We start from the raw sequence: 22,742 nt of genomic DNA, 5'->3' as shown, positions 1-22,742 counted from the left end.
GGTCTTCTAACTGGATCAGCCTTAATTCATGGTCCTGAAATTGCACATTAGAAGTTTTTTCCAAAAGGTCCTGTCTCTTCTCCATCAAATTTGCTCCTGCCTCCAATTCTTTTATACTTTTAACGTTCTGAGCAATCTTATCAGCCAGCACTGCCAATCGCTTATCTGATCTATCTGCCTGTTGATCTATTTTCTTGAAGATACTTTCATTGTTTTTAATATAAAGCTTTTAATTTCAGCCATGGTGGCTGGCTCCTTGCCAACTGGTGCCTTGCCACCTTCCGCCATTTTAAAATCTGCCGTTGCTTTCTCTGTCTCTCCCTGCACTTCTTCCGAAGCCAAGTTCTCTAGGCATGGGAGGTTGTGATTACTGGGTTTTTTCCTTGACCAAAAAACTTTTGCACATTCGGTTTTAATTTTTTTCTTTGTACTCGACATAGGGCATAAATCTGTTTCTTAACGTCACAGCTCTCCTCCTTGTCCGGGCTATTTTTATCTCTCTGTAGTCAACACAGTCTATCAATCCTGCCCGGGTGCTTTTATCTTATTGTAATTCTGGTGATTAACAACTTATTCTTCTCAAATAAAGAGTGAGATTCACCATAAATCAACGTTCGCTGTGAAATCTCATTACTATAACAAGCAGCTTTCACAGTCCCGGCACACAGACAGCTTACTTTCACTTTCCAGTCCATGAGACGCTGTCCCACAGCCAAGACCGCATCAATTTTCACACTTCTTATCTCATTTCCACTTTTTGCAAATGTCAACAACACCAACAGTTAGTATTCATAATCTTTTCCCAACGTACTCATTTAAGATTTATGCCCTTTCAAAAGAGATAATTGACTTTTCCGGCGTAGCCGGTGAGAACTCTAAGAAACTCTTACCAGCTTCATGGCTGCCAAGCTCCGCCCCCTTTCTCTCCCTTTCTAGCCTTTAGCCATGTGCTTTCTCTTGCCTACGACCCTTTGCCTTGCTATTTCACTCTCCCTCCCAGCCTCTGGCTTCACTATTTCTCCCCCACCTCTTTACCTTGCTGTTTCTCCCTCTTCTTGCTCTTTGATCTTCTTTGATCCAGATGTTTTATTAACATTTTATTTGCTTCATGATACCCATTGCCTAATCTTTTCATAAAGGTGTGTAGAAATATGGGTTTTACTACCATTTTAATTATAATCTTCATATTCATCACAGCTTTAAAGGTTTATAGTTTGTGCAAGTATTTTCATACCAGATTCCTTTGTTCCAGTTATTCTAGTCAAGCGATATGCAGGTGATGCAATGCGCATGACACAGCACTCCAAAACAAAATGAATGACCACCAGTAGCACATCCAGTTTATAAATTTATGGAATTTTTTTTATATATTTAAAATCTATCTATCTAAAGTAAAATGTGAAACATTTGGATGTTTCATTAAAATTTCATTTTCTTCAGGCTACGTGTTGCGTAATCTGTTCATAAATATGTGTAGAAATAAGGGTGCTGCCACAAATGTGCAGAGGAACATAATGAAGGAGGACACCATGTTATTTCTAAGGTTTATAAACTGTTATTAAAGCTTAAGCCCCCCTATAATGGGGGCTTTGCCTCCATTATAGGCAGAGGAGAAGCGAGTCGGCGGCTAGTGAAGCATTGCAAAGAGAAGCGGCCACAAGTGAATTGATTCTCTTTTTGTGAAGCGCTCCGCCCGCCATTTTGGATATTTTTCCCCATAGGATTGCATTGCGGAAAAGATTAGCGTATAACTTTTTTGGTTTGAAACCCACATCCCTGAAACTTGCTGTGCTTAGAGAGTGGTGGTTGGGGGTCATTTTGTGGAGATGTTCAGACTTTTTCATGCTGCGGTTTGCTTGCTATTAATTTGTTTAGAATGGCTTAAAGCGGGAGGGGGTAAGGTTTTTTTTAAGCGATGAGAGGCAGATTCAACTCCCAATCGTGATCACCTGATGAAGCATCCTCCAATCCCAATGTTAGAGGGGGGGGGAATAAGCAAAACGGGATACTTAGTAACTTGGGATACTGGGTAACTTTTCTTTCTTTGTCTGAACAGACTTTTTCCAGTGTTTTTGAAGCAGTGGTCCCACCAAATGCACAAACACAGCCTTAAATCATATACTAAGTTAATAAATAACAGATAGGAAACATAGCACTGCTACCCACCCTAACCTTGGTGAACAACTGAATAGATGTGGCGCAAGGGGATGATGTCCATAAGGCATGTGGATGTGCCCAGTGCACACTCCTGCCCTTGGAGGGTCATCAGAACCCTCCAAAGGTTAGCCAGTGAAGCATATGCCTGTCATGAGTTGAAGTGTGCAGTAGCTTTTGAAAGACTGGTACCTAGACAGGACCAGTCAAATTGGCACAGTTCCCCCTCCCCCTGGGCACGTCCACTTTCCTCTTACTGGTAAAAGACAGACATAGCCTCTTTTTTTAAAAAGTTCTTGTTGTTGTGATTCAGCAACACTGCTGCAATGCTTTTAATTCCACCCCTGCTGTTTGTTTGTTTATTTATTAAATTTATATACCACCCCATAGCCAAAGCTCTCCTGGCTTTCCTTCTTCAGTGAAGTCAGGCAGGCTTTCATTGTGGTTCAACTTATTGTTGTTGATTATTATTATTATTATTAATATTAATATTACTAGTACTGCTATTATTAACATTATTATTATTGTTTACTAATGGCTGTGGGATCACAGTGCAGTCAATCAACTCAGAGGCAAGGAAGACAAAGCTTTATTCTTATCCTCCTAGCCTCCTATTAGTTATGGGATGCAAAAGGCATCTCTCTGTGCTGTTCCCGCCTCACAGGGCTGGTTTGCATTACTGGCTTTGATGGCCTGGAAAGTGGAAACAATCCTTGGCTCATTTACTTGTGCCCCCAGAAATGTCTGCTGCATGCCCGCCTTCCTGCCTCCGCCTGGGTGCTGTCATTGTGGGGTATTGGGATGTGTTGCCTGGGATACTTCCCCATAGATCTATGGCACATTGTGTGTGTGTGTAGCACCTCTCTGCCTGCTTCTCTGCCCTCCTGGTGCCTGGGAGATGTAGATGGGCTGTGTGGGTCAACCCCACAAGCTGCTTGCATGCTTGCTCCCAGTGCTTCAGGCCAGGGCACAGCCACCTCCTGCTGTTGTCTCTCCTCTTCTGTGCCCACCTCACAGGGATGGTTGTGTGTGTTTTGCTTTGACTCAGGGCATTAGTCCTTCCTGCACTCACCCTGTTTAGACTTCGTGAAGTTCCAAGTAAATTTTTGAAGTTTGGAAGAAGATTCATAAGGTTTATCTTTAAATACTCCCCAATTCATGGCATGTTGGGATTTCCTTTGAAATGGCCATGAATAAGGAAAGACCATTTAACTGTCTGCAGCTTGAAAAATCCCTGAGATATTTGGATATGCGGCAGGGTTTTGCTATTTTATTGTTTTGCTCTGTACAACACTATGTACACTGATGGTGCTATATAAATAAATAAATAAATAAATAAATAAATAAATAAATAAATAATTTCTGAAAATGGGGTGGGGGATTTTCAAAAATTCCCCTAAAATCACTGGAGCCTCGGATTAACTTCCAACTGAACATGAAGATGGATACATGGAAAAGCTCTCATGGTGCCAATTTTGAGGTTTCTAACGTGAAAACCGGGCGCACCTTTCTGAAGCCGGCTGGCCTCCCGCCTCCCCACCGCAGCATCCCGGCTTCGAAGCCAGGAGCGGCTTCCGGCCGGGCGCTGGCTTTGAAGCCAGGACGCCGGGGTGGGGGAGTGGGCGGGCAGGTTTGGAATGGTACGCCCGGCTGGAGGCTGCTCTGGGAGACCGGCTTCCGGCTTTTTTGAAGCCGGCCGGTCGCCCCCCCCCCCAGCGTCATGTCTTCACTTCGGCTGGGCGGGCGAGATGGCACCCCATGCCCAGGTATGCTGGGGTGGGGGTGGGGATGCTGGGGGTGGGTGGGTGAAAGCAGCTCACCTGCCTAGGGTGAAAAATAGTCTGGCCCTGGCCCTGCCCTCTCCGACCCTCCCCGATTATGAAGACGCCCTTTGAAAAAGTGGGAGTAGACATTTTGGGGCCCTTCTCCCCTACCACATGCTCAGGAAAAATATACATTCTAACCCTGGTCGATTATGCCACCCATTTCGCTGAGTCTGTTCCCCTTTCTTCCATTTCTCCTCCACAGCTGACTAAAGCCCTGATGTCTGTTTTTACTCGCTTAGGAATGCCCCAGATCCTGGTGCATGACTTGGGAGGCAGATTTATGTCCCGGCTTTTGAAGGAATTGTGGAAATTAGCTGGGGTCCAGCAGTGCACCTCTGCTGCCTATCATCATGAGGGAAATGGACTAGTGGAATGCTTTAATCAGACTTTAGGGGAAATGTTGAAAGCACACGCTGTCAATCATGTTTCGGATTGGGATCAGGTGCTGCTTTACCTCAGGTTTGCATATAAGGATTCCAAGTTAGATAGCCTGGGGTTCTTACCGAACGAACTGGTGTTTGAATGTGAACTACGGGGACCCCTGAAATTGTTAAGGGAAGGATGGGAAAGGCAGACCTCCTCCACCCCAACCTCTGTAGTAGCTTACATGCAAGACCTCCAGAATGTGCTGAAGAAAGTGGGGGAGGCGGCATGTGAAAATTTAACTCAAGCCCAACAGGTCCAGAAGGGGTGGTATAATTGTAAAGTCAGGCAGTGGGTGTTTCAGGAGGGGGATAGGGTTTTGGTGTTGAAACCACTGGAACCGGAAAAGCTGGCTGCATGATGGGAAGGCCCTCTAGTGGTGGGGAAAAATTAAGTGAAGTTAACTATTTGTTGAAGTACCCGAAGACACAACACCGACCCAAAGTATATCATGTATATGATGAAACCGTTTAATGAGAGACTGGTTAGAGTGTGCAAGGTGGAGGGAGAATCCCCCTTGGAGTTGGAGCAGGGGACTGATGTGCTGGCGAGGTATAGGGATCAAGAGGGCTTATCAGCTATACAATTACCAGACTCCCTGTCAGCCCAGCAAAAAGCCCAGCTTAAGCAATGCCTGGGGGCTTTTAAAGACCTGTTCTCAAGGCTACCGGGGCGCACCACATTGGCCCACCATTCTCTGCTATCCAGATTAATGAAAGAGGGCAGCATGTTCCCTCTGCTATGTTTCCACATATATGCTCAAACACGTCCTACAATATACAGTCAATTCTCACGCCCCCATAGTAAAAGTATTGTGTTATGAATCTTCATCCTGAACATCCAGACCTTAGGAAAGTGTACCCTTCCTCTCCCTCCCCCCATGTTTGGGCCCAAAGGGTGCCAGGTCCTCTCCCTATTGAGCCACTTCTGCTTATAAGGAGTGGTGTAAGTGTCAGTTATAAGTACAAGGCCGGCCTTGTACCTAGTGGTTAGATTTATTAGGAACTAGTTGGACAATGCCAGATGTAAAGCTTGTCTCTGTAAGAAGTTCTCAAAGAGGTAGCTTGTACACCCTTTTATCTCAGCCTTGAGGAAGCTTGTTCTCTGGAAACTTCAGAGTGTTTTAGAAAAGAGTGTTTTAGAAAACTCCTTCAAAGTGACTTATAATATCTTGTCCTCTAATCATGTGGGTGTAATTTACAGGTCAGAGGACTTGTCTGTCAAGTGGCTTTGAATAAGCTTTATACACAGCTGAAAAAGCTTTGCTAAGTTTCATCTCTCGACACAACGCCTGACCTCCCTCCTGCTTTGGATTCTATCTCTGCTTGAGACTTTGAAAACACTTTGCACATGGATGCTTTTTTATTTAGACTTTGGGTATCTCAGAACTGTGCTATGAAAAGTAGTGAAACTTTCCATAGACTTGGACTTATATATACTGTAGGTTCTGTGTTCGTGCTCAGACTCAGGTGGCAGGGAGTTCCCAGTCCTTAGCAGAAGGATGGGACTTTTGGGCCTGAAGCTTAATTTTTCTTGAAGTTGTGGTAATGGGGTCAACTCAGTAGTGGTAGGCTGAGATTGACATGTGCATGACGGATTTCTCTGCCTGGCTCTGGTGACTCAGAGCAACGTTTCCTAGGACTTTATTTTAGGAGATTGGCCATGTCCCTTTGAGGTGCCAGCATATGTGGCATTTGGAGAAGCTCAAAGGTGTTATTAGCATACCCTATTCACACACCCATCCCTGAATGTTTGCCTTAAAGATCATTTCAGAAAACAGAGCCTAAAGCTTCCTAACCATCGTTCAGCTTTAAGTGTGTTTTGGAGACTCTGTAACCATTAAGCTTGTCTACCGTGTGATTTCCTCATTAAAAGAAGTCTCACTGATGTGAGTGTCTCATATCAGCTTGCCAGCATGTGTGAATGACAGAGGGAACAAGCATGAATACGACAGTGGGTTTTCTGGAAAAATTCAAGTGGGAAATATTTCCAGCGCAAATTAGGTTGATTTGCATAGGGTTGTTCGCAAAGGAAACTTTTCAGTTTGAATCAGAAAACGTTCTGATCTTTTGAGCAGTGGTAGACAACTTGTGGCCCTCCAGATGCTTTGATTTACAACTCCCATCATCCTCACCATTAGTATGCTGGCTAGAGCTGATGGGTAACACAGGCCATATTTAGTGGTTGCTTTGCCCTGTCCAAGGAGATCTAATTAAGCATGCTTATTTTACTTGTATTTAGTAAATAAGGATAAAGAAAGTACTTCCACATTATTATTACTTTTGTGTCAATACACCACAAGTATTTGACCTGAAATATTTGACAGGGAAAAAAAATAATGCACACCAAATGTAATTTAAATGTTATATTACATAGAAATGTTTATTGGGATACTTGTAAAAAAAGTTAAAGTCTATAGCAAGTATTTTCCTTACATTGTTTAAATTTAAGAAAAAGCAAAGGTACTGAAAACTGTTGACACACTAATTCAGTTTAGCAATCCAAAGGACTGTGCATGATATGCTGACAACCATTCTTCTGTTTCAACAGAGTTCAACTCTCTTCCACTGAGGTTGTTGGGGCACCTTCTATTTTGCTGTCACAATTTATTACTTTCATTTCACTCTGAGACATATATGTATTCTCTAACATAATTGCTAAGGAGAATCACTGAAAAACATTATTCACAGCTTTGAAAACTGTCAAACTCACCTAAAATTGTATTTTCAATGGTCACAGGTTCATTTTTACGAATGAACTTATGAAATGGAAAATTTCCCACAGAGAAATAAAGCACTGGAAATGTTTCTGGAAAAACTTCCATCCTGCATCACTGTTTGTGAGTGAGCACTCAGGCTGCACCTCCTGCCACAGGAGTTGGTTAGTTCCTGAGGTGGGGAAATGGACTGTGCCATTTCAGACTGCAGGCAGGGGAGTCACTTTTTTTTTAAATGCTTCCATTTTTCAGAAGCCTTCTTTCCAGATAAAAATCTAGCATAAGCAGGGAAAGAGCGTGGCTATGTCAGGATCAGGCTTGTTCTCCCTAGTGTGGGGGAAGGGGTTTCAGGGGGTCAATCGGATGATGATGATGATGATGATGATGAAGAAGAAGAAACAGGAATTTACCAGCCAACACAGGAAGTAGGGGAGGAGATTCTCCAAGACTCTTCAGGAGTCAAGGATGAATCTTCCCATGAGCTTATCACAGAGAATGCACATGGCTCAGAGACCATTCCCCCCCACACACACTTCTGAGAACTCAGTCTTTGTCTGAGGGGGAGGAGACATTGACAGATCTCAGAGTCTGCCACAGGTTCAAGTGGGCAGAGTTGAGAGGAGGTGGGAGGTGGCCCCTTTGGATAGCAACTCACAAGCAGATCCTCCTGAAAGACCCTACCTGAACTAAAGCGCCTGTTGGACTGTAGGAAACTGTCCTGGTTTAGGAAGCTGATTAGCTTTTTAGCCAAATTAAGCTTAGAAGATAGCTCCTAGCATTCACACTCCCTTCAGCTGTAAAGAGATGTTTATTTATTGAATAAAGCTTTGTAGATTTATTCAATAAATGGTGGGTGTCATTTCTCTGCACTATATTACCCTTGAGAGGCTGCACTTTGGCTGGTGGTGTTGCCTTCACTTACCCCACTCCACACAGCAGAAATCTGGGTGAGCAATGGCTACAAACAGGCATTTCGAGCCTTCTGAATGGATACAGTACACTCTACCACCTCATTCTGTTGCATGTATGGATCTGGCCTGTTCAGAATAGCCTGAGAGCAAATCCTGGGTTTTGGACCTGCTGTCAAGCCATTAAAAAAAAGGAGCTGGATTGTCAAAATTACTCTGTCCCACATGGCACTTGGCCAGAGCCCAATAGATGTTGTAGGGGATGGCCCCTCTGAATAGCAGAGCCCAAGGCAAAGCCATATATGGCACCTGTGTTTCTGAAATCATGGTGATAGGGCTGGGAAGGGAATCAGGAAGACATGTGTGTTTGCTTATGCTTTTCCACCTGTAGGGCCATGGTGTTATACTTCAGCCCTCTTTCCTCTTGTCTACCTTGATATATACACACAGAGACCTTCAGAGAGAGGAAGAGATGAGAGGTACAGTTGCTGTCCACCCGTCCAATGATTAAAAGGAGAATCAAGACACCTTGCAGTAATAATCAACGTTCTTCACCGCCTCCTGGGCTTGGCCCTTGTAGATGTTGCCATGTGAAGCATCTATGATCCAGAGAGAGAACCGGCCGGTCTCGGCTGATAGTAAGACATGATATAGTCCATGAGCGAGGCTGGCAAGTAAGAGAGGGGGAGGTAGTAGAATTTGGCATCCTGCCCTGCAGCATAACGGCTGCGAGGGTAACGGGAGGTCAGTGCGTGCTCCATACAGTCTGTGACTGGATAGAGGTTTCTGCTTGCTTTTTTGAAAGTCGTGAAGAGTTTGACTACTGCATGCAAAAAGAAAACAAGACAGAGAAGAAGAGGAAAGTAAATCAGGTGTAATAGCTGCTGGTGCACAGTCCTGAAGTCAGCTGTGACAGAACTGACCCATCCCTTTTGAAAAGAATTAGGAGCACTGGGACAGTGATCCGGACAGAGGACACGGGGGAGGCGGCTTTATTCAGCGGTAAGCAGGAGAACCCCATTCTTATCTCCAATTAGGGATAACTTTAAGAATACTTAGATTTGACCCCCCCCCAAGCCCTTGTAATAAGGGGTTTCTCTCTAAAACAACAAATCAATTATTATTTTTAAAAAGTGTATATATATATATACACACACACATACTTTTTTGCTGCCTATTTTACTGACTGGTATGTTGTAATGCAGGCAGTTTGTCCTGCTTTGCTGCATTTTCAAAATATTTTTGCTTTAGAAAAAAATAACACATAGCAAAAAACAACTGGATTGGGCTAACTGGTGATAATAAATATAAATAAAACAAAATTTGATAATGAAATTATTTATCTACGTATGTAGATATTTATTATTATTAGTAGTAGTAGTAGCAGTAGTAGTAGTAGTATGCCTTACATTTATGTACCACCCCATAGCTGAAGCTCTCTGGGTGGTTTACACAGATTAAAAACAATGAACATTAAAAACAAATATACAAAATTTAAAACCATAAAAAAACTATCTATTTAAAACAACTATTCTGGGATCAGTTAAAAAAACTCAGCATATGTTGTTAAATGCTTGGGAGAAGAGAAAAGTCTTGAAAAGATAACAATGTTGGTGCCAGGTGAGCCTCATCGGGGAGATCGTTCCATAATTGGGGGGCCACCACTGAAAAGGTCCTCTCCCTTGTTGCCATCCTCCGAGCTTCCCTCGGAGTAGGCACCTGGAGGAGGACCTTAGATGTTGAGCATAGTGTACAGGTAGGGTCATGTCAGGAGAGGCATTCCATCAGGTATTGTGGTCCCAAGCCATGTAGGGCTTTATAGGTTAAAAACCAGCACCTTGAATTGGGCTTGGAAACGTACAGGCAGCCAATGCAAGCAGGCCAGAATCGGTCTTATATGATCTAAACTTCTGGTTCCGGTTAACAATCTGGCTGTTGCATTTTACACAAGCTTCAGCTTTCAAACCATCTTCAAAGGCAGCCCCACGTAAACACAACACACACACATAAAAACAATATAAGAAAAATACATTCTTGTGGTGCTTTATTTTTGGGTATGCCTCTTATATACTATACCATATCCTGTTTACTAGACCACTGGGAAAAATTGTATGTCAAAACACATTGGGTTTATTTGGTATTGGTTATTTTTGGTATATAGGCCTTTATAACGCAACCACATTATATTCACTCTCATTGGTTTGATGTATGATTCTTTACAGCACAACCAGAGTGCATTCTTTCTTATTGTTTTTATATCTATCTATCTATCTATCTATCTATCTATCTATCTATCTATCTATATCTATATCTCTACATATTTGTTTTAATTATGTTTATTATCACCAGTTAGCCCAACCCAGTTGTTTTGCTGTCACATTTCTAAAGGTTAGGAGATATTTCCTGTTTTGGTTTAGAAAAACAAAACAAATGGATGCTTGATTGTTCAGTTCTGTTGTTCTTAGTGCAATCAGTTGTTAGCAGGGGTAGAGATGTCCTTTTACATTATGCATTTACTCCCTTTGTATTTTAATGCCAATTATAAATGCAATTTGTTAATTTACCCTTATTCTTTAACGGTACTCTATGATCTTCAGTCTGTAGTGGTTCCCAAAGTGGGTGGTATCGCCCCCTTGGGGGCTGTGGGATTGCATGGGGGGCTCTAAGAGGCAATGGGGTGGCAGGGGGGTGCTCGAGGTAGTGTTTTCCAAGAAGCGCCTCTCCAGAAGGTCTTAAAACTCAGGGAGATTTTTATGGGAGAAGGTAGTTTGGTCCCAAGCCATATAGGGGAAGAATCCACACATGTATTAATACCATTTAAGAAGAGTCCTTTTAACGGTGAATTGAAATGTTTCAAAAGCACCAAAACGTTAATGAAGAGACATACCCTACTTGGTGTGCCCCGCCATGCCGGCTGCAAAACAGAAGCGTTCGCTCTCTTTTCCCTCCCTCCCTCCCTTGACAAGCCTGCGGCAGGTGCTTTGGATTTTTAATAAATATTCAATTGTTACTGTTTTAAATTTTATTGTTATTGTCTTCCTTAGTGGGTCGTTGAAAACCGCTATTCTGAATAATGATTTTTATAGTGTAGGGTAGGGGGCACTGGGCATCAGTTTGTGGAACCAAGGGGGTGGTTACCTGAAAAAGTTTGGGAACCACTGGTCTACAGGGAAACGGGCATGAATGGCTGATTCCTTTTGAGCTTCACCACCACCTCTGGTCCCGTTAGTTTTGCAGATTTTCACAGCGCTTGAAACTGTGCACCTTACCAGAGTTGATGCAAACCCCTAGGAACCTGAGCAGTATCTGCTGCAACATTTTGCTGTGGTTGCGATATACCCCCTACTGAAGTAGGCACATGGCAAATAATACACTCACACGCATAACACGTCTTTATGGATTAAAAAATGTTTACTTTTTTAATATTTGAAAGTTTGGCTTCATATCCACATATGTGTCCAAGGCCAAACTAGACAAGTTGTTGGAGGTCATAATTGGATATGCTGTCACTTTAAAATTCTTGGAAACCCAATTGAGACCCCATGTCTGACCTTTTCCTAAGGTTGCCAACTTTTGATTTAAAAAACAAACAAAACTCACCCTACTAGGTGGAGCTTGGAAAAAAGGAGGCTACAGGGAGACATGAGAGAATTGTATAAAATTATGCATGGTGTGGAGAATGTGGACAGGGAGACGTTTTTCTCCCTCTCCCATAATACTAGAACCCAAAGGAGTCATTCCATAAAGTTGATTGGTGGGAGATTCAGGACAGATAAAAGGAAATCCATCTTTGCACAGCACATTGTGAAACTATGGAATTTGCTACCACAATATGTGCTGATGGCCACCAATTTGGATGGCTTTAAAAGGGGCTTTGATAAATTCTTGGAGGAGAAGGCTCTCAATGGCTTCTAGTCCTGATGGCTATGTGCTACCTCCAGTATCAGAGGCAGTAAGCTGATATACACCAATTGCTGGGGAACAGGGGTGGGAGGGTGCTGTCACACCTGTGTCTTGCTTGTGGGTTACTGGTTGACATCTTGTTGGCCACTGTGTGAACAGAATGCTGGACCAAATGGACCCCTGGTCTGATTCAGCATGGCTCTTCTTACATTCTTATGAGCCAGGACAGATGGAGCAGCTGCAAAGGTGTAGTGTGTCTGTTCAGGGGCAGAATCAGATGTATCAGGTATGGGACATGGTAAGCAATGGGCAGAACCTGGCAGAATTGTGAGTTTAGTGGCCTTATGGACTAGTAAAATACTGAACTAGCTGGCAATTCTCATTTCCCCATCCCAGATTCAGCATATTTGCCTTCTGGTTGTTTTTAACTCACCGCTGTCCATGTAATCCTGTCCATAGAGTTCTTTGATCTCATCAGGCATCTCATTCCAGTGGGTTTTGAGGTTTCTAATTACATTTTCATCTATGTTTGTTTTAAAGCCACCCGGCTCAATGATGCTGACTTTGACTCCGAAAGGACGTAGTTCACGCCTAGGATGAAAATGAATAACTAAGGGTGCAATTCTATGCATGTTTAAACAGAATAAAGCCCTATAGCTCCCAGAATCCTCCATTCCATTTGGTATGGCTATGTGTTATCTTCAGTATCAGAGGCAATAAGCCTATATACACCAGTTGCAGGGGAACATAGGTGAGAGGGTGCTGTTGCATCTATGTCCTGCTTCTGGGTTCCTGGTCGACAGCTGGTTGACCACTGGGTTCACAGAGTGCTGCACTAGACGGACCCTTGGTCTGATCCAGCTCTTCTTATGCTATTAATTGTAGGATGTTTTTCTGTCTAAACACGCATGGGATTGCACCCTAAAGGACTAACTTTTTCTCCTGAGCTAGAATCTTCCTCCTCCCCCTCTGCCCCACCAGGTGCTGGAAAAAATCATCCTCTTGTTAAGCACTTCTTAATCAAACTTGAATCAAAACAGATCTAAAAGAAGGGAGCGCCAATGAACATTGACAAGCATTTTTAAAGGTTAAATCTGCATGAATGAGGGCAATTCAGAATACAAATCAGAGGTGTTAATTGCAATAATAATTAAAGGTCTGGAAACTAAAAATGTATCATCTGAGTGATATTCCAACCTTGCTGTTGAATGTGGTGTTTTGCTTGTCTTACTGTTTATGGAAAACGAATAAAACAATATGCATAGTGCAACACCATTTCTGTGATGGTGAACTGCGTTTGGCAAGGCAGCATCTGCTAGAGCAGGGATGCACAACCACTTTGGCCCCCAGGACCACATAGGATGTCAGCAGGGGGTTGTGGGCCGCATTCATGCATGGGGATTGTCTTTAACCTAGCCCCCACCCCAGTCATTCTGCACAAGTATGCTGGAGAAGTGGGGTGGTTGCTTCAGGTTGCTGAAGGAGGTGGCAGCTAAGGCTCCTCCTCCAGCTAGCAACCCCAATGGGCATTTCTGCTTCAGTCCTACCATTGGGTTTAGCCTCTCCCCTCCTGCAACAACTCCCAGGGGCATCGGTGCTTTTGTGTCGCCATTAGTAGCACAGAAGCAGTGATGCTGATTGTTTGGGAGAGAATTTGGTGGTGGTGGGGGCTTGGGGATTGCAGAATATGTGTTTGGAGGGCTGTAGGAAGCCCATCATTTGTGCACCCCTGTGTTAGAGCAAGGAATATGAAGGGAAGCTTAGACAGAGGGGGGCAATGGTTCATTTGGAAACAGAGAGGTGCCAGGGCTCAAGCCTGTATAAAAGTCACGCCATTCACTGACTTAAGCCTTTTCGACTCAGGATGCTAAGTTGGCATTCTCACCTACCGGAGTCTGCAATTGGAAGGCGATACTGACATGGACTAGAATAGGGAGGCAACAGCTGACAGCCTCCACAGACATGAGGCACCAAGAAAGGATGGGAATGTGTCTTAAAACACAGCCCTAAAGATGGGCTGAGTGAGCAGGTGAGTGCCAGCCCATCCTACCTTCCCAGCAACAGCAGAGGCAGAATGATGTAGGACAACAAATGTCAGGTGCCATCAGGGCTAGAATGAGGAATCAGGAACTCTTGACTGGTGTGTAGCTGTCCTGTACAGGGAGCCGACATTATAGTGGCAGAGCACCATCCTGGACAGTGAAGGATTCCCAGGTTCTGGACTGGGCCATGCTCCCAAGGAGACTGTTGGGCCCTCCTAGGGAGGCAGGGCTACAAATACCTGGGAAACAACCGTCTTCCTGGCTCTGCCATATTTAAGTTTTGACTCGTAGCGCTGTTCCTCAACCCTGAGCCCCAACAGCAACAGAGTGATTTACCTGAGGCTATCCGAAAATGCCTCCAGTGCAAATTTGGAAGGACTGTAGCCTCCTCCACTGTATGAAACCCTTCCAGCCACACTGGTCACATTGACCACCCTTCCTTGGGCTCTCCTCACTAGGGGAAGCATGTGCAGAGTCACGTCAATGGCCCCAAGTAGGTTGACCTCCAGCATCTTCCTAAAGTCATCTTTGGTCAGCCACTCATTGGGGGTCATTAGGGTGAGGACTCCGGCATTATTCACTAAGCCCCAGAGACCTGTGGAGAAAGACACAGTGAGTGTTTGGGGATGCCTGCTCCTTAACTCTGTGTGGCTTCCCATGATGGAGGAGATCCTGCCTTGTTGGCTTAGGAAGTGCCTTATACTGTCTCAGATGATTGGTCTATCTAGCCCAGTATTATCTACAATGATTGGCATTGGCTCCCCAGGATTTCAGTCTGGAGTCTTTCCCATCTCTATCTCTAGAATTTGAGGATTGAATTGGGGAGTGCTTGCATGCAAAGCTGGTGCTCTACCACTGAGCTTCTTTGATGTTTCACTGGCTGATTCGGATGCCAGAAGCAGTACTAGGCACCAGGCTTTGTTGCCATTGGTAGGTTTGCTGGGAAGGATGTGCTCTCATTGGCCATGTTTCCCAGTAGTCTTTGCGTCTAGAATCTATGCCATGGCTAGACCAGGCCTATATCCCGGGATTGTCCTGGGATCATCCCTGAGCATCCAAATGACACACAGGCGATCCCGGGAGCAGGCAGGGACGACCCCTCCATTTGCCATACAGCAATGGAAGAGTAGGAGACTGGGACAGAAGCAGGGAAGCACCAGAGCATGATGGGAGAGGCAGTTAAATACCTCATGTGGTTTTAATGAGGCAGCTGAGATAGATTAACGGCTGGTCATAAATAAACCTTAAGCCAGTCTCACATTGCTGAAGACAAACCGTTTGGCTCTTTGTCATTCTTCTTGGCAAGACTTGGACTTCTGGACCCCTGGTGTTCTTCTGGACAACTCCCTTGGACAACCCAGACTAGCTCAGCATTTGACTATGTGGCCTTCTGGCTTCTGATCCTTGAATTGGCTTGATGGTTGTGACGTCCTCTCCCTCCAAGGTCATTGCACGCCGTGTGTAAACAGAGGGGGAGATCTCGCGATAAAAATATTGTGAGATCCTGACCCATCAGTTGTGCTAGACTGGTAGGTCTAGCTGAGGCCAGAGAAGGTGCAGGTGAACAACTGTGTTGCAGGGTTTCTCTTTGGGGATCGGATGTAGGATTGTTGATCTATTGCCTTTTGGAGAATCTCTTTGCCTCCATTTACACACATATGTGTAAATAAAGCAAAGATTTTATATGTCTCCAATGTTCTCTCAGCCAAAGGAAATTAAATTAGAAGCACTGCCTCTGAAACCACTTCAGGAGAGAAGAATAAATTTAATGATGTATTATTATTATTAGTTGTTATTAATAACAGCAACAACAAAATAACAGATATTTTTGGTGGTATCCATAATGGGCCTTCTGAGCTGGCCACTTAATTCTGCCCAATGGCAAACCCTCTGTATCTTATCACTAAATCAAATGGAGTTGGGGGTACACTGCCATAATTTAACCCTGTTAACCTTGTATTTATTTATTGCACTTTTATCCTGCCCTTCCTCCAAGCAGCTCAGCATGGGCATTCATTGTTGTTGTTATTATTATTATTATTATTATTATTATTATTATTTGTTACATTTAGATACCACCCCATAGCTGAAGTGCTCTAGGCAGTTTACAAAAGTTGTCAACAGTGAACATTAAAAACAAATATGCAAAATTTAAAAACCATAAAAAGCATAAAATACAAACAAGCATTCATGATTCCCCCCTTCCTGTTTTATCCTCATTTCACTGGATCTGCAACTTATTTTAATGCAAAATGCACAACATCACATCATCATGTTGTGAGCTTTCCCACTTTCACTCCAATTTTTGACTGGAGTTTCTGGGAGCGGGAAATTGTTTTGCAGTGCCCTAAGATGGCATTATCAGGGTAAATAGATGCAGGGCTCTAGCTGGCGCCACACATCAACAGTAACCTCCAGTTCTGGCATATGAAAAACATCAGAATGGAGTAGCCAATATTTGGCCCGTACCTTTGCTGCCCACTTGCTTCTTCACCCACTCGGTCACTGCCGCAACACTTTCTGTTCTGGTGACGTCCAGAATGGTGGTTTTCAGACGCTCCGATGTGGCCTTCTCCAGCTGCTCTGCCCCCTTCTGAGTGAGACAGGCCGCCAACACATGCAGGCCCTGGAGATCCAGCTGCCTGGCCAGCTGGTTCCCAAAGCCGGAATCACAGCCGGTGATGAAGACAAATTTCTCCCTGAGGTTCTCCACAGTCTGTTTCTCCCGGTACCATCTGCGAAGGAAGTAGAGCCCCAAGAGGACAGCCAGGTAGAGCCACATGGCTAGAGAAAATGCACTATCAGGGAGGAAGAGCCAAAGAAATCATTGGTCAAATTTCCCCAATAGTTTAATTTTTATTTAAAACTAACCCCATAAGCCACAGGTCTGATCAGAGCATCATCAGCAGCCCTCTATTCTTCTGACAGAGGCCCGGGGACCAGATGGGTATTTTGCTGCACCACCACATCCCTTTTGAGATGGGTCAAGCCCTAACCAACTGCTAGTGATGTGTTCAAGCATTAAGGGCATCATAGTTATGCCTGATTCCATATAGACCAAAGCAATGCATTCAAATAGCTATGTGTACATATTACGCATATGCTACGTATAAATTCCTAAAGAGAGTTTTCTTTACCATATTTGCATTATTTCTTTTAGCCATCTTAAGCACCATTACGAAAATGGAGTATTTCTACACTTTATAGCTTGAAAACATTTCCATTTCAAGTTTTCACTCACTTTATTCATGGCTAGCACAAAAGCCAGTGACCTAACTGTCTGAAATCTGTCAGGTTCAGTCCCCAAATTCCATGCACTTATGTGGAAGCACACACACACAAAATACAGCTGTTTGCTTTGACAGATTAAGCAAATTTTATCTGTGGCTAGCACAAATTTATTTATTTAATTAATTTAAAACATTTGTGTCCCGCCCTATATCATTAAGGTCTCAGGGCGGCGTACAGATAAAATCATACAGTATAAAACAATAAACATGCACAGTTAAAAACAAACCATGAACCAAATTAAAACAATATATACTTTAAAAGCAGTAAAAGCAGTTAAAACAATGTGCCATCTTAGTGAATTTAACCATCAAAAGCTTTGTTAAAAAGCCATGTTTTCACTTGGCATTGAAATAAAATCAGTGTTGGTGCCAGTCGAGCCTCCAAGGGGAGGGCATTCCACAGTTTGGGTGCCACAACAGAGAAAACCCTCTCCCTTATCCCATCATAGTGTGTATGTTGCATTGGTGGGATGCTGAGAATAGGGCAGGCAAATGTCACTGGACCTAATTTGGCAAGTTCAATCAATGCCATAGGGGCTGCCAAGTCTCCAAATTTTGTGTATTTACTCTAAAAACTAAAACAGTTGCGGCCGTCTCTGTTTTCCAATGCAAGTAAATGGGAAAATGTAAAATCCAAATAATAATTTAGATTTTTGAATCTTGCTTCAGATATGGAGTCTAAAGTAGGCTGGATCAGGTACTAATCAGCCAAAAGTAGATTGGGGCCAAACCTAAAACTCTGAATCGGCCTACAAAGTGGGTTGGAGGGTTTGTAAACAGCTCTAGCTAAAACATGCAGGGAAGAAAACAAATGAGAGGAGAGTAAGAACCAGGCAATATGGACCCATCAGGCCCAAGTTTCTAATGGGATTCTCCAAGCTGAAGCCAATGACACCAAAGTAGGTAAGAGGCAGCAGAAAAGCAATTTCCCGTATAATGGAATTGTTGTCTCGATGGAGTACACATCCCACCTCCCACGCTGTGGACCCTCATCTTATACTCCTCCAAAGAACCTCACCTGGCACTAAAACTATACTACAAAGGCATCATATGAAGCCTTTCAGTTATGGCAGTTCCACTTTATTATTATGGAGGCATACAGAAACTGGATACATCTGGAAGAAGAAATGTTGGACATGGGGCTTTTATGGGCCCTGCCATTTCAACCAATAAAAACAAAGGAGCTAAACAATATCCCAAATTCATACACAAAGACTATTTTTACAATCTGGAAAAAGTGGCAATCCAAGCTGTCTCCAGTGTGGTCTCCCCTCACCCCGTTACAAATATGTCCTGGTAATTTAGATATAACTATCATCACTAAAATCTCTGAATGGGGAAAAAAGGGATATTTTCAATTGAGAGATTTTTATTAGGGGTGTGCACGGACCCCCCGCTCTGCTTCACTTGCAGATCTGACATTTTCGGAGCGGGCCGCTTCGCCCCGCCCCCGCTCCACTCACTTCCGCTCCGCTCGGAGCTCTGGATCCGGATCGGAGCTCCGTTTTTCCCCCCATAGGGTTGCATTGAAAGCTAAAAAATTATACAACATTTTTTCTGTTCAAGTTAGAAACCTTAAACTCAGCACCATGAAAGCTTATCCACGTGTCCACACGCACGCCAAGTTTCAAGCAAATCCCATCATCCCCTGATTTTTGGTGAATTTTTGAAAATCGGGCACCCCATTCAGACCCTTTGGGATAGCTCCGTCAATTTGCACATTAGAAACCTCAAACTCAGCACCAGGACAGCTTATCCATGTGTCCACATGGATGCCCAGACTCAAGGCAGTCCCATCATCCCCTGATTTTTGGCGAATTTTTGAAAATCGGGCACCCCATTCACACCCCTTTCGATAGCTCCGTCAATTTGCACGTTAGAAACCTCAAACTCGGCACCATGATAGTTTATCCATGTGTCCATGTATAAGAATATAATAATATGTTTAAGAATATTACTAAATGTAGGGAAATGGGACAAGAAGTGTGTGTATGCTTTCCCCAAAATGCTCAATCTGTGGCTGTTGCACTACACAAAAGCAGGCTTTAAGAGAGGGGAGGGGGGAAACGAACCAACCAAACAAACACACACTCCAAAATTTAAAAATAAAGTTTATATTAAATCAAAGTAAGGGAAAAACACAGAGCAAACTAAGCAAAAAGTCAGAAAGAAGCAAACAAACACACGCGCCAAGCTAAAATCCTAATCTATCTTCAAAGTACACAGCAGCAGCTAACGAACACTAAACCCACAAGACTCTGAGAGCTCAAAGATCTCAGGATGACTCTGCCTTAGTCCCCCCCCCTCGAACGCTGGGATTGGAGGATGCTTCATGAGGAGATCAATTCTCATCAGGATTGGGAGTTGAATGTGCCTGTCATCGCTTCAAAAAAACAAAAACAAAACCCCAAACCGTTTGTGGACCTGATTTTTAAAAAATTCTAGCACGCGACCCGCACGACGTAGAGAGGTGAGAGTAGTCTCAAAACGACCCCCATCCCTCCAAGTACAGGAGAGTGAGGGCACGTCCACATGACCTAGGGGAGCTCATCCCTTTGCACCACATGTTTTCAGTTGTTCCCCAAAGTTAGGGTGGGTAGCACTGCTGTGTGTTTCCTATCTGTTAGTATGATTTCAGGTTGTGTTTGTGCATTTGGTGGAGCTACTGTTTTAAAAGAACACTGGGAAAACTCCGTTCAGAATAGAAAGAGAAGTTTCCCAGAATCCCAAGTTACCCGTTTTGCCTATCCCCTCCTCCAACTTTGGGATTATGTGATCATGACCGGGAGTTGACTCTGCCCCTCAGCAATCGAAAAGGTAATCTTTTTCCTGCCTTTACCCTACTTTTTAAAAAATTCTAGCGCGCGACCCGCACCACACAGAGAGCTGAGAGTAGTCTCAAAATGACCCCCATCCACGACTCTCTGAGCACAAGAATTTTCATAACGATAGCTTAAAACCCCCCCAGTTATCCCCGATTCTTTCCCGCAATGCAATCCTATGGGCGAAAAGCCGAAAAACGCCGTTTGAGCCGCGCTGTCCCTGTTTGTTGACCCGATTTTTTAAAAAAATATAGCACGTGACCCGCACGACGCAGAGAGGTGAGAGTAGTCTCAAAATGACCCCCATCCACGACTCTCTGTGCACAAGAATTTCCAGAATGATAGCTTCAAAAACAACCCAGTTATCCGCGATTATTTCCCGCAATGCAATCCTATGGCGAAATGTTTTCAAGATGGCGACCAGAGCGCTCCACCTAAAAGAGGAGCTCCGAAAAATGGCCGCTTCTCTTCACCTTGCTTCTAGGGGTCCGCGGTCTGCTTCTACTCCGCCTCTGGGTAAGGCGGAGCAGGCCAATCCGCTACTGCTTCTCTGCTCCTAATCGGAGCGGAGCACATGCCTAATTTTTATGCCCAGGATAAACCAAAAACAATAGAACAACTCAGAGCTGACCTAGGCCTAGGATGGCTACAAGATATTGTTTTTATACTGTTATTCTTACATTTTTGATGGTTTGAAATTTTGTATACTTTTTCAATGTTTACTGTTTTTAACTTTTGTAAACCACCCAGAGAGCTTCAGCTATGGGGCGGTATATAAATGTAATACATAAATAAATACATAAATAAAAATTTAGCAGTTGTACTGAAAAGGGAATTTCAGCAGGTGTCATTTGTATGCATCCATGCAGCTGGTGAAATTCCCTCCTCATCACCACAGTTAAAGCTGCAGGTTTAACATTTAACCACAGTTAAACATTTTATATTTAAAACCGTTTACTGCTTGGGGGGAAAATCCAAACAACTTACAGCAAAGCATTATTTACCTGGATTTTTTCATTGCAAAATCAGATATTATCTTTTCAAACTCCATTTTTCTCGCACTCAACAGATAAAATGCTTAGGGGCACAATCTCGTGCATGTTTAGACAGAATACAAGTCCTACGAGGCATAGAAAACAAGTCCTACAAGAACGCTGACTTCTTTCTGTCTAAAAACGTGTAGGATTGCACACTAGGTGGTTTAACGGTTCATTCCTGCAGTTTTTTCATGAGTGCTAGCTTGCTGAAACTTCTTTCAGCTTCTACCACAGTCAGTGGAAGTGTGCAATAAAGCAAACAAAAGAAAACCATGAGTTGAAGCAGATGTCTCTGAAAAGGAGTTGAAGTTGTTTTTTTCTAACTCACACAAATTTGAGAAGGTCACTGGCTTGCAAATCACTGGTTCCCACTTTCCCTGGAATCAATGTCCCTGGTTTTTTTGGTGCCTTGACCATCCCACTAGGTGTCCCTAGCTCATGCACTTCTGCCCAGTGAAACATTTCAGGGGTCCCAGCTCTTACTTAGAGTTCAGTTTCCCTAGAAAAAGGTCACTGGAGCCTTGCAGTATTTCTGTGATAATAAGTAGGGGTGTGCATGGACCCCCCGCTCCGCTTCACTTCCAGATCCGCGATTTTCGGATCGGGCCGCTCCGCCCAGCCCCCGCTCCGCCCATTTCCGCTCCGCTCGGAGCTCTGTTTCCCCCCCATAGGGTTGTATTGAAAGCTAAAAAAGTAAACAACTTTTTTTCTGTTCAAGTTAGAAACCTCATGTTTGGCACCGTGACACCTCATGGACGTATACACACGCATGCCAAGTTTCAAGGCAATCCCATCATCCCCTGATTTTTGGGGAATTTATGAAAATCGGGCACCCCATTCAGACCCCTTTCCATAGCTCCGTCAATTTGCACGTTAGAAACCTCAAACTCGCCACCATGACAGCTTATCCATGTGTCCACATGGACGCCCAGACTCAAGGCAGTCCCATCATCCCCTGATTTTTGGCGGGGCTCTAACCTCTAACACACCACCCATAACCCTAAGTCACACCTCTTTCAATAGCTCCATCAATTTGCATGTTAGAAACCTCAAACTCAGCACCATGATAGCTTATCCACGTGTCCACATGGATGCCAAGTTTCAAGGCAATCCCATCATCCCCTGATTTTTGGGGAATTTTTGAAAATCGGGCACCCCATTCACACCCCTTTCGATAGCTCCGTCAATTTGCACGTTAGAAACCTCAAACTCGCCACCATGAAAGCTTATCCAGGGATACATACGCCGCACGCATGTGTTTGTGGACATGTGGATAAGCTATCATGGTGCTAAGTTTGAGGTTTCTAACATGCAAATTGACGGAGCTATCGAAAGGGGTGTGACTTAGGGTTATGGGTGGTGTGTTAGAGGTGAGAGCCCTGCCAAAAATCAGGGGATGATGGGACTGCCTTGAGTCTGGGCATCCATGTGGACACATGGATAAGCTGTCATGGTGGCGAGTTTGAGGTTTCTAACGTGCAAATTGACGGAGCTATGGAAAGGGGTCTGAATGGGGTGCCCGATTTTCATAAATTCCCCAAAAATCAGGGGATGATGGGATTGCCTTGAAACTTGGCATGCGTGTGTATACGTCCATGAGGTGTCATGGTGCCAAACATGA

The 22,742-nt window shown here is 43.9% G+C and overlaps 3 protein-coding genes across 3 annotated transcripts in view; all 3 read right to left on the bottom strand.

Annotated features, from left to right (window-relative positions):
• Positions 1-22,742, bottom strand: part of LOC134394365 (retinol dehydrogenase 16-like) — a 118,376-nt gene that overhangs the window by 60,333 nt on the left and 35,301 nt on the right. The window lies entirely within an intron of this gene.
• Positions 1-22,742, bottom strand: part of LOC134394364 (retinol dehydrogenase 7-like) — a 260,477-nt gene that overhangs the window by 202,436 nt on the left and 35,299 nt on the right. The gene's annotated exons all lie outside the window — the stretch shown is intronic.
• Positions 8,270-16,754, bottom strand: LOC134394372 (retinol dehydrogenase 7-like). Its single transcript, XM_063119767.1, has 5 exons — positions 16,442-16,754; positions 14,309-14,567; positions 12,360-12,521; positions 11,323-11,336; positions 8,270-8,850 (listed from the first exon to the last, which is right to left on the bottom strand). Exons 1-5 carry the CDS (start codon positions 16,752-16,754, stop codon positions 8,627-8,629), a joined length of 972 nt encoding a protein of 323 aa, XP_062975837.1. The 3' UTR covers positions 8,270-8,626.

Source organism: Elgaria multicarinata, chromosome 3, assembly GCF_023053635.1.
Source record: "Elgaria multicarinata webbii isolate HBS135686 ecotype San Diego chromosome 3, rElgMul1.1.pri, whole genome shotgun sequence".
Taxonomy (NCBI): domain Eukaryota; kingdom Metazoa; phylum Chordata; class Lepidosauria; order Squamata; family Anguidae; genus Elgaria; species Elgaria multicarinata.
Note: the sequence above shows the minus strand (reverse complement) of the source record. Positions and strands in the feature narration are given on the sequence as shown.